The 13,659-nt window shown below is 35.7% G+C and overlaps 1 protein-coding gene across 2 annotated transcripts in view; it reads left to right on the plus strand.

The window, feature by feature from the left end:
- TFEC (transcription factor EC) overlaps window positions 1–13,659 on the plus strand; it is a 189,620-nt gene that overhangs the window by 51,378 nt on the left and 124,583 nt on the right. For both annotated transcript variants that reach the window (XM_033098598.1, XM_033098599.1), the window contains exon 2: window positions 152–396. In XM_033098598.1, the coding sequence (XP_032954489.1) occupies window positions 199–396 (198 nt within the window). In that variant the 5' untranslated portion in view covers window positions 152–198. The remainder of the gene's footprint in view (window positions 1–151; window positions 397–13,659) is intronic.

The raw sequence follows: 13,659 nt of genomic DNA on the forward strand, positions 1-13,659 counted from the left end.
TAAGAATTGTATGTTTATGGGTGAACCTTAACCATTAAAGAATGAGTTTGTTTTTCTTTCAGATGCTTCCCCTATCATTTATTAGATTTATTTTACAATATGTAATCTCAAGTGATAAAAGAAAATAATGTTTTGCATTTTTTTTTTGCAGCACTCCTCTTTTTCATATCCATTAACAGTGAGAAGAAAAGAAGAAAAATGTTACAAGCTTTAACCGGACTCCAATTTCAACTGAAAGAACAATTAGGAGAAAAGAAGAGAGGACTTCAATTCACCCAGGAAGCCAGGGCCCAGCATACACAGTTCCACATGCAATTTTCATACAAACCAATGTTTCAGAGACTTTTCCCAGTAAGACCAGAAATTTCTTCAAGTCAATTATCATCCATTCCTAAGGTATATATCTGTATACATATAGAGCCATAATTTCTAAGCAAATGTAGTAGGTAATCACCTCTGAAAATCCATACATTTTAATTGTACTAAAAAGTGGAAGAGAAAATAAGAATCAATATCCAGAGCCCTCTCCCAGTTCTGAATAAGTGGTTACGATTCCCAGTAAGTGGCTCATTGAACAGCATGGAAATATTATAGCAACAAAACATCCAAAATACATAACTTTCTCTTTCCTAGCATCATTATCATAATAATACTACTACTTGATATTTGGGAGCATTTTTACTTTACAAGGAAGTTTCAGATCATCTCATTTGATTATTGAAATCAGTCAGTGAGGTGTGCTGTATGTGTAGGAAGATGAAGAGTAATAAGTTTTCTAAAAGGACCCAAGATTCCTCACACAAGTAAGTGGTGTGGTGTACAGAAATGATGGTGTGTTGGAGCTGGAATCCTCCTTTTGCTTTGCTGTGGCTACGACTTTGGGCCTTTTGAGGCACTTTGTTGAGTGGCTCAATGTGAGGGATAATAATTTTGCCAAAAGTGGGTATGAAGTCTGATTGAAGGTTATTTTTTGTAGAGGGTCTATCTTAGTGTGTATAGGTACCAAATGCAACACAGTAGGAGGTTAGAGTACATCACTTTGAAGGACGAGACAGTAAGTATATAACCCTAGCGCTAGTAACTTCTTCAAGAGAACATACCTAGTAAATGGTGGAGGCAGCACTGGAATCCATTTCTCCCGGTTCTAAAATTCATGATAATTTAAATACTATATTTTGAATAGCTACTTTTGACCAAGTTCTTAAGCTATAAATTATAGGGTACAGATATGAGAATAGATACCTTGTTACAAAGGTGTTATAACATAGAAGGGTAAATAAATAAATACAATGAGAGAGAAACTGTGTACCATGGTGTGGTGCATAGTAACTATACGTGTGTTTGGTGATGTCAGGGAAGCTTTATTATTGTGGAGACATTTGAGCTGGGTCTAAAAGTATTGCTCCACCCATTCTTAGGGAATAGCTATATTAATCACCTTTGTTTTACCTTTCATGTTAAACTTATTCTTAAAAAAATAAAACTGTTCTATTAACCTCTAGTAAATTTTCAACCACAAATGCTTATTAATTGTAAAGTAAACTTTAAAAAAATTGCTTGTTAAGGTAACAAATATGTTTTGTTTATAATCGTTTCTGACTTTATTACCCTTTTTTTTAGTCCTTGTAACTTCCTTTACTAAAATATGTTGAAGCAGGCATGCTTTTAAAGGAAAACATCAGACAGATTCTGAGTTCCACAATCTGTCTTCTTGGAGTTGTCATTATCATCATCCTCACATCCTCGTTATCAGATCAATACATTTTTAGCATTTATTAAGCAAGTGCTGGGGAGGGCCATCATGCTAAGGATTTTACATGCATTATTCCTGATTTTTCAGTAATTCAGTATAGTAGCCATGAGCCCCATTTTGCAGACAATGAATAGAGGCTCAGAGATTGTAAGCAATTAGCTCAAAATTACACAAGTATCAAGAATGTCATGGATCTATGACCACAAGGATGCTGGCAGTTATTATTGTCCCTCTAGTTGGGACACTAATAAAGCTAGTAAGAAAGTGTAAGTAAGAAACTTTCTTACTAGCTTTATTAGTGAGGACCAGATGATTTCCAGTAAGAACAACCCAGATAGAAGTAGGTTAAGCCACAGAAAGAACTTGTTGGCTTCTGTCTGCTACTCAGAAGGATGGCTGATTCAGGAGCCACTGGAAGCAGGACTTCAAATATTGTTAAGAACATACCTGTCTCTCATCTGTACTTTCCTCTGCATGTTATCTTTTTCTGGGACTAAGTCCTCCTTGCAGCAAACTTCATTCCCTCCGGTTCACATCCTCATAACTTGCCACTTAGGAAAATGGAGGCTTATGTTACTCAGCTCCAGGGTGAGAAACTCCAGATAAAGATTTGCTGGGGCCACTTTTCCAGGTCTGGGCCCAGTCATTGGCATGATGGTGAGTGCTGTTCTCAGTTGCTCAGTTTTTACTGGTCAGATGTTCAGTTTGATGGCTGTTGGGAGAGGTGGAAGAGAAGTGGGGAAGCAGTGCTCTCCAACCATGGGCTGTAAGAAATCAACATGAGCCAGGCATTCATCTCAGTTTGGGGTTGTTGACACAGGCCATCGGCTACCATTCTTGCTGCCTTAGTTCATTCTCGACCAGTTAACACCCTAAGTTATCAGATCTGTTAAATCATATCTGCAGGATGGAGGGGTTTGTCTAATTTTGTCCATTAAGCTAAAGCCTGTCAAGTTTGATTTGAACATTTGCAGTAGGTTTGACTCTGATGTATTTTCTAGATCTAAAAACTTTGCTTATTTATCTAATGTAAAAAGTTCTGTTTCTGATTGGGAGCAATCAGCCTCTAAATTGAAAAATAAATGAAAATATACATGTGATGGATAGTTTTCAGACTCTGTGGAAGTGATATGTGGACAGACACGCCTTACGCAATGGGCCTATTTGGTTAACTTAGCCATCTTTGGCTAGCATGCGCCAGCATCTCAGAGGCTGATCAGTACTATATGATGTGATCAAAACTAAATTTCTGGGCTTAAAAAGCTGAGGACCAGACACTTGTCTGAAGTTAGGAAGGACTGCCCACTCAAAGCTCTGTTTGAAGTCGTCAAATAGCGCATAACTTTGAGTTTTTGAATGCTGAGGCATGCTACTGTAAAGGGTTGTAAGCTTTAGAGACTCGTGCTGTGAGACACATTTTAAACACTATATTACGAGACTTTTCTTGATAATGCATTGTAATGTGTTTCAATAAATATTGGTTAATTTATTTTAAAGCATAAAATTTAACTGTTTTAGAGTATGTAAAATAGGAGACTTTGGAACAATATTTCCTTCTAAGCAGGCTCAGGAGCCAGCCCTGTGTTGGGTGTGAATGGAGACACTCTCTAAGGGGAGCTCCAGCCTCTTACAATGTTAATTTCATTTGTTGATAATGTGTAGAAAGGATAAAAATTACAAGAAAAATGTAGTCCCTTTTCTATAACAATTTCAAACTTCTCTTGAATTCCTCCCTGCCCTCCCAACATTCATGTCTTACTAGGGTAGGGGGTGATAAGAGATGGGGGAGGATGAGATGGATAATTGGGGAGCAGATAGTGAGATAAAAAATTAACTTTCCAGTTAAAGCTTTGTAGTTTAAAGTGGTTACTTTCAGGTTGAATCTCCTCTTTCTAGCAAACCCTGTCTTTCTGGGTGTGAGGTGAAGCTATGTGTCCGTAAGTTCTCTGACCTGACAAATTCCTCTGTAATGCTTCTTGGTTGGCCTGGCCACCTGGCTTTCTGTTGGCTTCCTGTTGGGTGTGTGGCTGATAGGATTCAGGGCCTGCTCTGGGCAGAGGCAGCGTCAGCTGTCAGTGTCAGTGGATCTTGGGCCTCAGTCACGATCCCAGGCTGGGCTCTCCTCATGCCACCTCTTATTCACTGGGGTCCTGCAGGAATATTTTTCAAGTCATCATTTCTGATATGCTGAGGTCACTCAAAGCTATCAAAGGTCTAAATGGGAAACAGCAAAAGCTCCTATTGTTTATGTTTCTTCCTCTCTCTCAGGGTTTCGGTCCTTTTGCAAACTCTCCATTGCATACACAGTAACGGTTTTGCCCTCAAATAGTGTTGGACCCTCATATCTGTTGTCTTGTCTCCTTTTGTCCTTTTTGTATAACTGTGTGTGTGTGTGTGTGTGTGTGTGTGTGTGTGTAAACATATTATTTCTCGTTGGTCTGCTAAAAACTTCCTACATCTTCCTTTTCCAGTGTTGGCATTTACCTTTTTCTCTGGGGTCAAAGGGCAGAAGGGCTGCAGAGAAAGGAGTTGGGATACAGAAAGGGAAAGATCCACAAGAGTTGTATATTAAGGATATTAACTCTAATGCAGAAATAACACTATAGAACAAGAGAAGACAGTAGAAAGATAATCATTCACAGAATCAGTTGTAGATCTTCCGTAGTTAGACCCCATTTCTAGTTGTACTTCAGGTATCCTAAATTTGTTAAATAACCTGTAAGATTTTGGTAATTTCATCAAGATATAAATCTCATTTACATTTCTACTGAACAACCTTTTGAAGTTGTCAATTTGAAAAACCTCGTAAAACCCAATTAAATTCAGACAAAAAAAGGAAGTTATATCAAATGTCTTGTGTATTATACTTTACATATTTTAAAAGTCTGTCTGAATCTAGTGTTGATAAAAGGGGTAGGAATCATAGAAGTTGTAAAGCTGAAAATATAGTGACAAAGATGCATCACCTGTAAAAAGTTTTCTTGTAAAAAATCTGAATGAAGGCATTTCTTTCCCAGAAAGCTCTCTTTTGTTATGAATGTGAAATATGCATGATTCAGACCTAAGCAATTAGCTTAGTTACTATTGGCTAGTGAGTCATGGATGAACTGATACGGTAGCTCTGATGTTATGCTAAGTTCATCCAACTTATAATCAACTTCATAATCAAGAAGCCTAAAGAAGACACCTAATCCCATTGTGTTGTCTGAGCAACACTTAGTATGCACGTGAGAATCGTAGCATCTCATACACTGGGAAACAGCTTTCTGGCCCAAGAGATCACTAATGGAGGAAAATGGCTCCCTGCAGCCAAGAAGCCAAGGTATGGGAGTCACCGGTTCCCTGAAGGTCCGAAAGTCCAAGACAGTCTATCATTGTGACTCTTACTAATCAGTACTTGCTTCTCAGGGTCTGCCTCGATTTTAGGTAATGAAGCTGAGAGGGTTCTATAACCTTCTGGGTAATATATTGCAGCATCCAAAGAAGTTGTAATATTAATGTTCTCCTTCACAATGATTGGCCTATAATTTTAGCCTAATTTTCTTTTACTTATCTTGAAACATAGAAAATTGGTCACCTTTACCTTTATAATCTCCATCCATAAATGTGAAGATCGTTGTCCATTTCCAACTTTTCCTTGTTTGTCTCCTGTTTTTGAAACTTTAAATGAATTATTAGGATTAAGAGAGGTAACTACTAGTTATTAATTATGAATGCATAATTCATAAGTACGCATCGAGAGGATTGGCTGAAAAGTATTTTATTAGAGTTTTAAAATAATATGTACTCAACATATAACTTTGTTTTGCTAAGTTTTAGTGGCAACAGTGCTATATTCATTTTCAATTATTTTTTAAATATGTAAGTCCAGATATATAGAGGCTAATTATTTCTAGTAGCTTCCACTAGATGAATAATGTCGTCTATATGTGGTAACTGACCCTGTGGGTAAAATCTCAAACATGAATAATTGAGAAAAACTGGAAGGGTATACATTTCCATTCCAAGTTACATTTTTAAATATTAATATATAACTACATAAGCTAAGAAACTCAGCCCAAGATTTAAGGAAATGTCTTGTCTTAGTGTTTTGTTAATTGTTTCAGCTCACTCGTTTCAGCAGTGCCCAATCCCTCCTGCTTTCCTTTCAACTTTCTAGAGTTTCAGTTTAAGACACTGTCTTTCTACAACTTTTTTGAGACTTGTACAGTCTGATTGCACACTGTGTAAGCAGCAGTTTAAGCAGAAACACTTTTCACTTCCTTGTGGACTTATTAGAGAGAAAAGTAACTTTCCACTTTCTGTTTCTTTGTTGGCTCCAACTTACAGCAGTTTCCCTTTGTCTGTCAGAGACCTATGCCTATTCCCTGCTCTGCTTTCTCTCGAGGGGCCATCTTGTTTTTTGCTTAAACAACGGAAATTTATATTTTTACAGGAGGTCTCTCTTTGGGCTGTAGATAGTCTTCTCTCTGTGTCTTCATATGGTCTTCCCTCTGTGCCTGTCTGTGTCTAAATTTCTTCTTTTTATTTTAAGGTTACAAAAGGATTTTTTTTTGTTTTTTGTTATGTGAGTTTCAGGTATATAACATTATAATTCGACATCTGTAAACACTGTCAAATTATAAAGTGATCAGCCCCAAAGTCTGTTAGTATCCATCTACAAGTGGCCCCCTGCAGCCTTTCCACCCTACCCCCAAACCCCTTCCCCTCTGGTAACTACTCATATGTTCTCTATGAGTTTGTTTTTGTTTTGTTTGCATGTTTGTTTTGTTTTTTGTTTTTGTTTTAGATTCTACATATGAGTGAAATCATATAGTCTTTGTCTTTCTCTGCCTGATTTATTTTATTTAGCATAATACTCTTAAGATCCATCCATGTTGTCACAAATGGCAAGATTTTATTCTTTTTAATGGCTGAGTAATATTCCACTGTATATATGTATCACCTCTTCTTTATCCAGTCGTCTATTGATGGGCACTTGGGTTGCTTCCATATCTTGGCTATTGTAAATAGTGCTGCAGTGAACATGGGGCGCTTATATCTTCTCGAATTTGTGTTACTTTCTTTGCCTGCTCCACCTTCTCACCCCGCCCTTCATGTGTTTTCCCATGTTCCAGGCACTTGTTATCAAGTTTATTTTCTACACAGCTCTTCAAAGTATCTGAAAATACCTCATCTATCATGTTGGGGGGTTTTGTTGCTCTTTATTTGTTTACTGTTTCATTGTTTTGTTCAACACTTAAAATGTAAATTGCGTGGGAGCGTGAACTTGGTCTGTCTTATAGATATAGCACTGCGGACTAGAACAAATACAAAATGTTTGTTTGATAAATAGTTTTCTTTAAAACTCCATTTTTGGGATTACTTACTTCTGACTTTTTACACTATCCTCAGGCAAATTTTTCCAGTATCACAGCTTCAATAAATATAAATGCTAAAAACCTACAAATACTTGTTTTCAGTTTAGAGTCCTCCTTTAGCTACACATCCAAATATCCACTGGTTCGACGTAGGTGCCTCTTCGAACTCAATATGGCCCAAACTAGATTAGTCATCTAGTGTGCTCGAATTCCTTCACAAATAAAACGGAACAAAGACCATGCTCATTCTTCAGGGTTTTCAACTTCATAATCTTGAACACTTGCTCAAGCCTTGAAACAGAGACCATCCTTTCACCTTCTCTCTCCCTTTCATTTCTGCTATTACAAACTCCTGTTGAGTGTCCTTCATAAATACGTGTAGTCCTCAGATCCATCCACTTCCCTCTATTGCTGCTGCCACCATGCTTGTCAAGGTCACCATCTCTTCTCATCTACCTACGTGACTATAATGCCTCATACTGATGCTCGTGCTCCCTGTCTTATTTCCATGCAGTCCTTCCCCACATATCTCCCCAGGGATCTTTCACTATGTAAATCTGACTGTGGCACCCTTCTCCCAAATAGGGAAACACACCAGCAAAAGCTTTTCAGTGGCTTCCCATTCCTTTAATATAAAGCCCACAACCCGTAAGTTGCCTGGTGCTGTTGGTATATATTTACTCCTACTACCTTTCTTGCTTGGAGACCTCAGAAGAGTGAATGATCTCTTCTTAGGCAATTTCCCTTACTTTTTCTCAGCTGGACCATAGCAGAAGAAAAAATTGAGATTATGTTCTTTGGTAAGGACTTTGTATCCTTTTTTTCCATCTTGACAATTGAAAATGGATTATTAAACTTTGCAAACAGAGAAATGTGGTAGGATTAATATTTTATGATACAAATATATTCCTTAAGATTAAAATAAATAGAAAAGTATACTAGAAAGCAAAACTTACATTTTTCCTTAAGAATCATCTCTGCCAACACATGAACAAAATGTTCCATTGAATCACAGCTTTCAGATATTATTGAATGACCAAATTAATTTTGTTTAGAAAATTTTCAAAGCACTTATTGCTTGTGTCCAATTGTAGTCACTGAAATGTATCAATAGCACCCTCAAGCATTTTCTAATTCTGAGGAATCACTTAATGACATTTAATAATTTACAATAAATTCATATTATCTCCCACGCCTACCCCCAAGCTTTTTTCTGCAATCAATGATATTTTAAAAGTAAAAATTCCTTTGCTGTTTCTCCTAAACAAAACACTCCTCCTCCTTCTCCACCCAATTATTTGGATAGTCAATCGTGTCTCCTATTGGAACAAATAGTTTAAATATTTTAAAAACTGTAATCCTTGAATTGTGTAAAGTATGAAAGCTATATATGTGTTAAACTTATTTAAAATGGTTACTTTCTGATTCTACCTTCATCTTTTTTTTTCCATTACAGTTGGAGCATATTGCAATTGCCTTCTTTCTTCACCGTTATTAACTTTTCCCCTTTTATCAGAAAAAGGATCTTGCTTTCTTTGATTCTCTTATTGATATTTTAAAAGAACTCTTTTGCCCTCTCTTGCTGTCTCTCTCAGGCAAGTCACATCTCAATTGTACTTTATCCTTCATTGTCAGTCTTTGTGTCCATCCTCTTATCCCAGTCTAGTTTTTTCCTTTTTGGGGGGTGGCGGGGGTGCGGGGGAGAGGAGGCACTGCTGTTTGGAGTTTCGTATCAGTTTCAGGCCTTCAGCAAAATGCATTAAATTCAAATGGGTATTGCAGTTTGTATCAAAAAGGCAAGGTTTCTTTGTTTCAGTAGAATGTAGCCTTACACAACACACACCCATCCAAATAAATTTTAGACTAAAATTTCTAAATAACGAGAAAACTCTGATCTTGGGCTTCAGTCATTGAAGAGGAGGAACGACGTCTGCTTCAGATCCCCCCCTCCCCCCTCCCATTTTCACGCGTGCATTTCCGATTCAGCATGCTCTTGCTCTTTCTTTTATCTGTGCCCATCTGCTGGTACGGTGTGTTCCCACCCTAACACAGTTTCAGACCCTTGCCATAGGGCAAAAGTGCCAAGCAATTATTTGTTGAGATAGATAGCCCACAGAATACTGTAAGTGACATCTGTTCTGTAGGAAATCCCTCCCTGGTGGCAGGAGTGTCATATTGGCAGCTCATAGGAATATCGGAATTGACATACAGAAACAATTGAATGTTTCATCTTCTCCTGAGTTCTCTCTCATAGAGCATCTAATACCAGATGCTTTGGAGGGCCGTGTAACCCCCTGACTCTTTCTCTTGTTCTCTTTACACCTATGATAATTGGTGACACTACACTATGGGGAAAATTTCTTCCTGACCCCAGCTGGTAACCAAATTATGCCCTAAAGCATGAAGATTGGCATATTTTAAAATTTATTGTAGTTAAGCTGGTGAAAAATGGAATATTTTTCATATTAATGTGGTTACTAGATTGTTTGATCTAAATAATAAGTTCCACAAATTATTCTTAATAACATTATTTGGCAAAATTACACTGACAGACAAACATTTGAATCTTTTAAAAGTGATGATCCCCATGTTTGGCAATTGATCCTACTTCTTTCAACTATTTGAAACAGATGATAAGAAAAATAATTCACAGTACACAATGTTTCAAGACCTGAGTCTTTGCACAAAAGTACATTTGGTAAAACTTATATTAATTGGTTCTGAGTGAACTCTGAATTTATTTATTTATTTTTTCCATTTGATGTTAAGAAAGTAGGCAGAGTTTGGAGCTGAAATTATTATTGGCAAATTTGAAATATAATGTACACAGTAGGTTCTGGATAAATTTGCACTTAGTTCAATGTTCCAAACCTCCAACATTAATGCTGTTACTACCTTCAGTGATCCTCAGAACACCAAGAACATCTGCAGAATCAAGAAAGTTAGAGAGGATTTTAAAATTAGAGTTGAAATGAAAGTACTTGATTACATAATTCAATCAATCCATTTACTTACATTTGTGTTTAAGTAAGAGTTAAACATTTAGAAATAAGCTGTCTCAGTTATGTGTTATCACAATACCTACAACTATGAAAGTGAGTGACCCCAAATAACAACTGATTGACTTGTTTATGATTATCTGGGTCAGCGGTATAAGCTGGGCACATTTTAGTAGTTCTTTTGCTGCTCATCCTAAATACTACCTGGTCACTCTCCTGGGGATTGATGGTCTAAGAGAGTTTCACTCAAAAGCCTAGTTATTGGTGCTGGCTACCGGTCAGACCGTTTGTCTCCAAGAGGATAACTTGGCTTCTTCATATGTAGCAGGGTTCTAACAGCTGGAAGAAAGGGCGTCAGCTTTAAAGGGGAAATTGTTTTAAACTTCCGCCTGCATGATGTCCCATCAGCTGAGCCAACTGGCTAAGCTCAGACTCACTGAGGAAGAAGACTGTGTAATGGAGTAGATACAGAGAGGTATGATTTTGGGGGGTTGTTCTAATTGTAAGAATCTATCACACATTGCTATCCGGGGTTATCAGTTGGCAGAAACATCTCTCCCTAAATACTAACACAGGACAAGCCATTGTGCTACATTCTGTAAACCTATACGAGAACTGCGTACATAACATAAAGATCAAACTAATTCCTGACTCTATCTGTCTCTCTTTTTGTATATTTTAGATACAAGTCCTTTGTCCTACCCGTATGGGTTGTTTGCAAATACTTTCTTTAAGTCTATAGTTTGTCTCATTACCTTTTTAATAAAATCTTTCACAGGGCAAAATTTTTTAATTGTGATAAAATCCAATTTATTAATTATTTCTTTTATGGATTATATTTTGGTGTCATGTTTAACAACTCTTTCTATGCATTGCTAGATTCAATTTGATAATCTTTTGTTGAGGATTTTTGTGTTTAAGTCCATGAAAGATATTGATCTGTAGTTTGCTTTCTTTCTTTTCTTTTTCTATTGTTTTTGTGCGACTTTGATATTAGGATAATACTGACCTTACACTGAGTTGGAAAATGTTAGTTCCTCTTCTTTTTTCTGGAAATGATTATGTAGAGTTGGTGTCAGTTCTTAATGTTTGATAGACTCTTCCCTTGAGGCCATCTGGGCCTAGAGATTTCGTTTTTTGTGTTTTTAAATTATACATTTAATTCCTTTAACAGTTATAGGGTGTTGAACTCGCTAATTAAAACTATGGATTTTCCGATTTTTCCTTTCAGTTCTATCAGTTTTTGTTACATTTATTTTGATGCTCTGTTGCTTGGTGCAAACACATGTAAGGTCACTATGTTTCCTTGGTAGATTGACTCTTATTATTATGTAATATTTTTCTTTGTTGCTGGTAATTTTCTTTGCTCAGAAGTCTACTTTGATAATGCTACTCTTGCTTTTTAAAAATGTTAAGTTTTGAATGGTATATCTTTTTTCTGTCTTCTCAATCTGTCTATATCATTATACCTAAAGTAAGTTTCTTGTAGATCTGCCTGTATCATTATATCTGAAGGAAGTTTCTTGTAGACAGCATACAGCTTAATCATGTTTTTATCCACCCTGCTAATCTGTCTTTTAATTGATATATTCAAAACATTTACAATTAATGCAATTACTGGTATGTTAAGGGATAAGTCTATTTGTTTTCTATCTGTTCTCTCAGTTTCTCATTCTGTTTCCTTTTCATTTCCTTCCTATGGATTATTTGAATATTTTTTAGTTTCATTTTATTTATTTACAGTGTTTTTGAATATATATCATTGTATAGCTTTTACTGGTTGCTCTAGGCATTTTGGTATACCTATATCTACTGTTACAGTCTACATATGTAACAGTGCCTATTTTTAAAATGTGATTTTCTTAATTTTTCTACATACTTTGAGCACATGTCAGATGGCATTATAACTTTTGCTGCAACCATCAAATGTGGTTTTTAAAACTCATGAAGAAAGAACACATAAAACTCAACAATAACAAAACAAATGACCCACTTAAAAACTAGACAAAAAAATCTGAAGAGATACCTCACTGTAGATGATATACAGGTGTCAATTTCACATTTTAAAAGATGCTTAATATCATATGTCATTAGGGACTTTTGAATTAAAACAACAACAATGAAATACCACTACATACCTATCAGAATGGTCAAAATCTAAAACACTGACAACACCAAATACTGGTACTGTCAAGAATATGGAGCAACAGGAACTCTTACTGCTGGTGGGAATGCAAAATAGCACAGCATTTGGAAGACAGTTGGGTGGTTTTTTTACAAAAGTAAACATGCTCTTTCTTTTAGATTTTCTACATAGGTCACCATGTCATCTGTGAACAAATGCATTTTTATTTATTCTCTTCTAATCTTTATTTTTTATTTCCTTTTCTTGTCTTATTGAATTAGCTATAAATTCCAGGATGCTGCAAAGCATTGGTGAGAGAGGACAACCTTGCTTTGTTCTTGATACTACTGAGAAAGCTTCAGGTTTCTCACTATTGAATATGATGTCAACTGCAGGTTTTTTGGTAAATGTTCTTTATCAAATTGAGGAAGCTCTCACTTATTTCTAGTTTGCTGAGAGTTTTTATTATGAATGGGTGTTGGATTTTGTGAAATGCTTTTTTTGGGTCTATTGATATGATTATGTAATTCTTTAGCTTGTTGAAGTGATGATTTATATTAATTGATTTTCTAATGTTGAACTAGCCTTGTATACCTAGGTTAAATCAATTTGCTAATATTTTGTTGAAGTTTTTTTCCATCTATATTTATTGGGGATATTAGTCTGTAGTTTTCTTTTCTTGCAATGTCTGTCTGGTTTAGGGTAATGCTGATCTCATAGAATGAGTTGGAAAACATTCCCTCTACTTCTGTCCTCTGAAAGAGATCATACAGAATTGGTATAATTTCTTTGTTAAATATTTGGTAGTATTCACTAGTAAGCTCATCTGAGTCTAGTGCTTTCTGTTTTGGAAAGTTATTAATTACTGATTCAGTTGCTTTTATAGATATAGGCCTATTCAGATTGTCTATTTTTTCTTGTGTGAGTTTTGGCAAATTGTGTTCTTCAAGGAATTGGTTCATTTAATGTAGATTATCAAATTTATGGACTTAGAGTTGTTTGTAATATTCCTTTATTATCTTTATGATTTCATAAAATCTGTAGTGATGTTCTTCATTCATTTCTGATATTGGTGTCTTGTGTTTTCTTAATCTAACTGGAAGCTTATTGATTTTATTGATATTTTCAAAGGACCAGCTTTTGGTTTTATTGATTTTCTCTATTGAGTAAAGTGAAACTGTTTTCAGTTTTATTTCTGCTCTAATTTTCATTACTTCTGTTCTTTTGTTTAATTTGTATTTAATTTGCTTTTCTTCTGATTTTCTTAGATTATTGATTTTAAGTAGGTCCTCTTTTTAGCATACATATTCAATGCTGGACATTTCCGTTAAAGCATTGCTTTTACTGCATCCCATGCATTTTGATAAATTGTATTTTCATTTTCATTTAGTTCAAAATATTTTAAAATTTATCTTGAATTTT

The sequence above is a fragment of the Rhinolophus ferrumequinum genome, chromosome 26 (genome assembly GCF_004115265.2).
Source record: "Rhinolophus ferrumequinum isolate MPI-CBG mRhiFer1 chromosome 26, mRhiFer1_v1.p, whole genome shotgun sequence".
Taxonomy (NCBI): Eukaryota; Metazoa; Chordata; class Mammalia; order Chiroptera; family Rhinolophidae; genus Rhinolophus; species Rhinolophus ferrumequinum.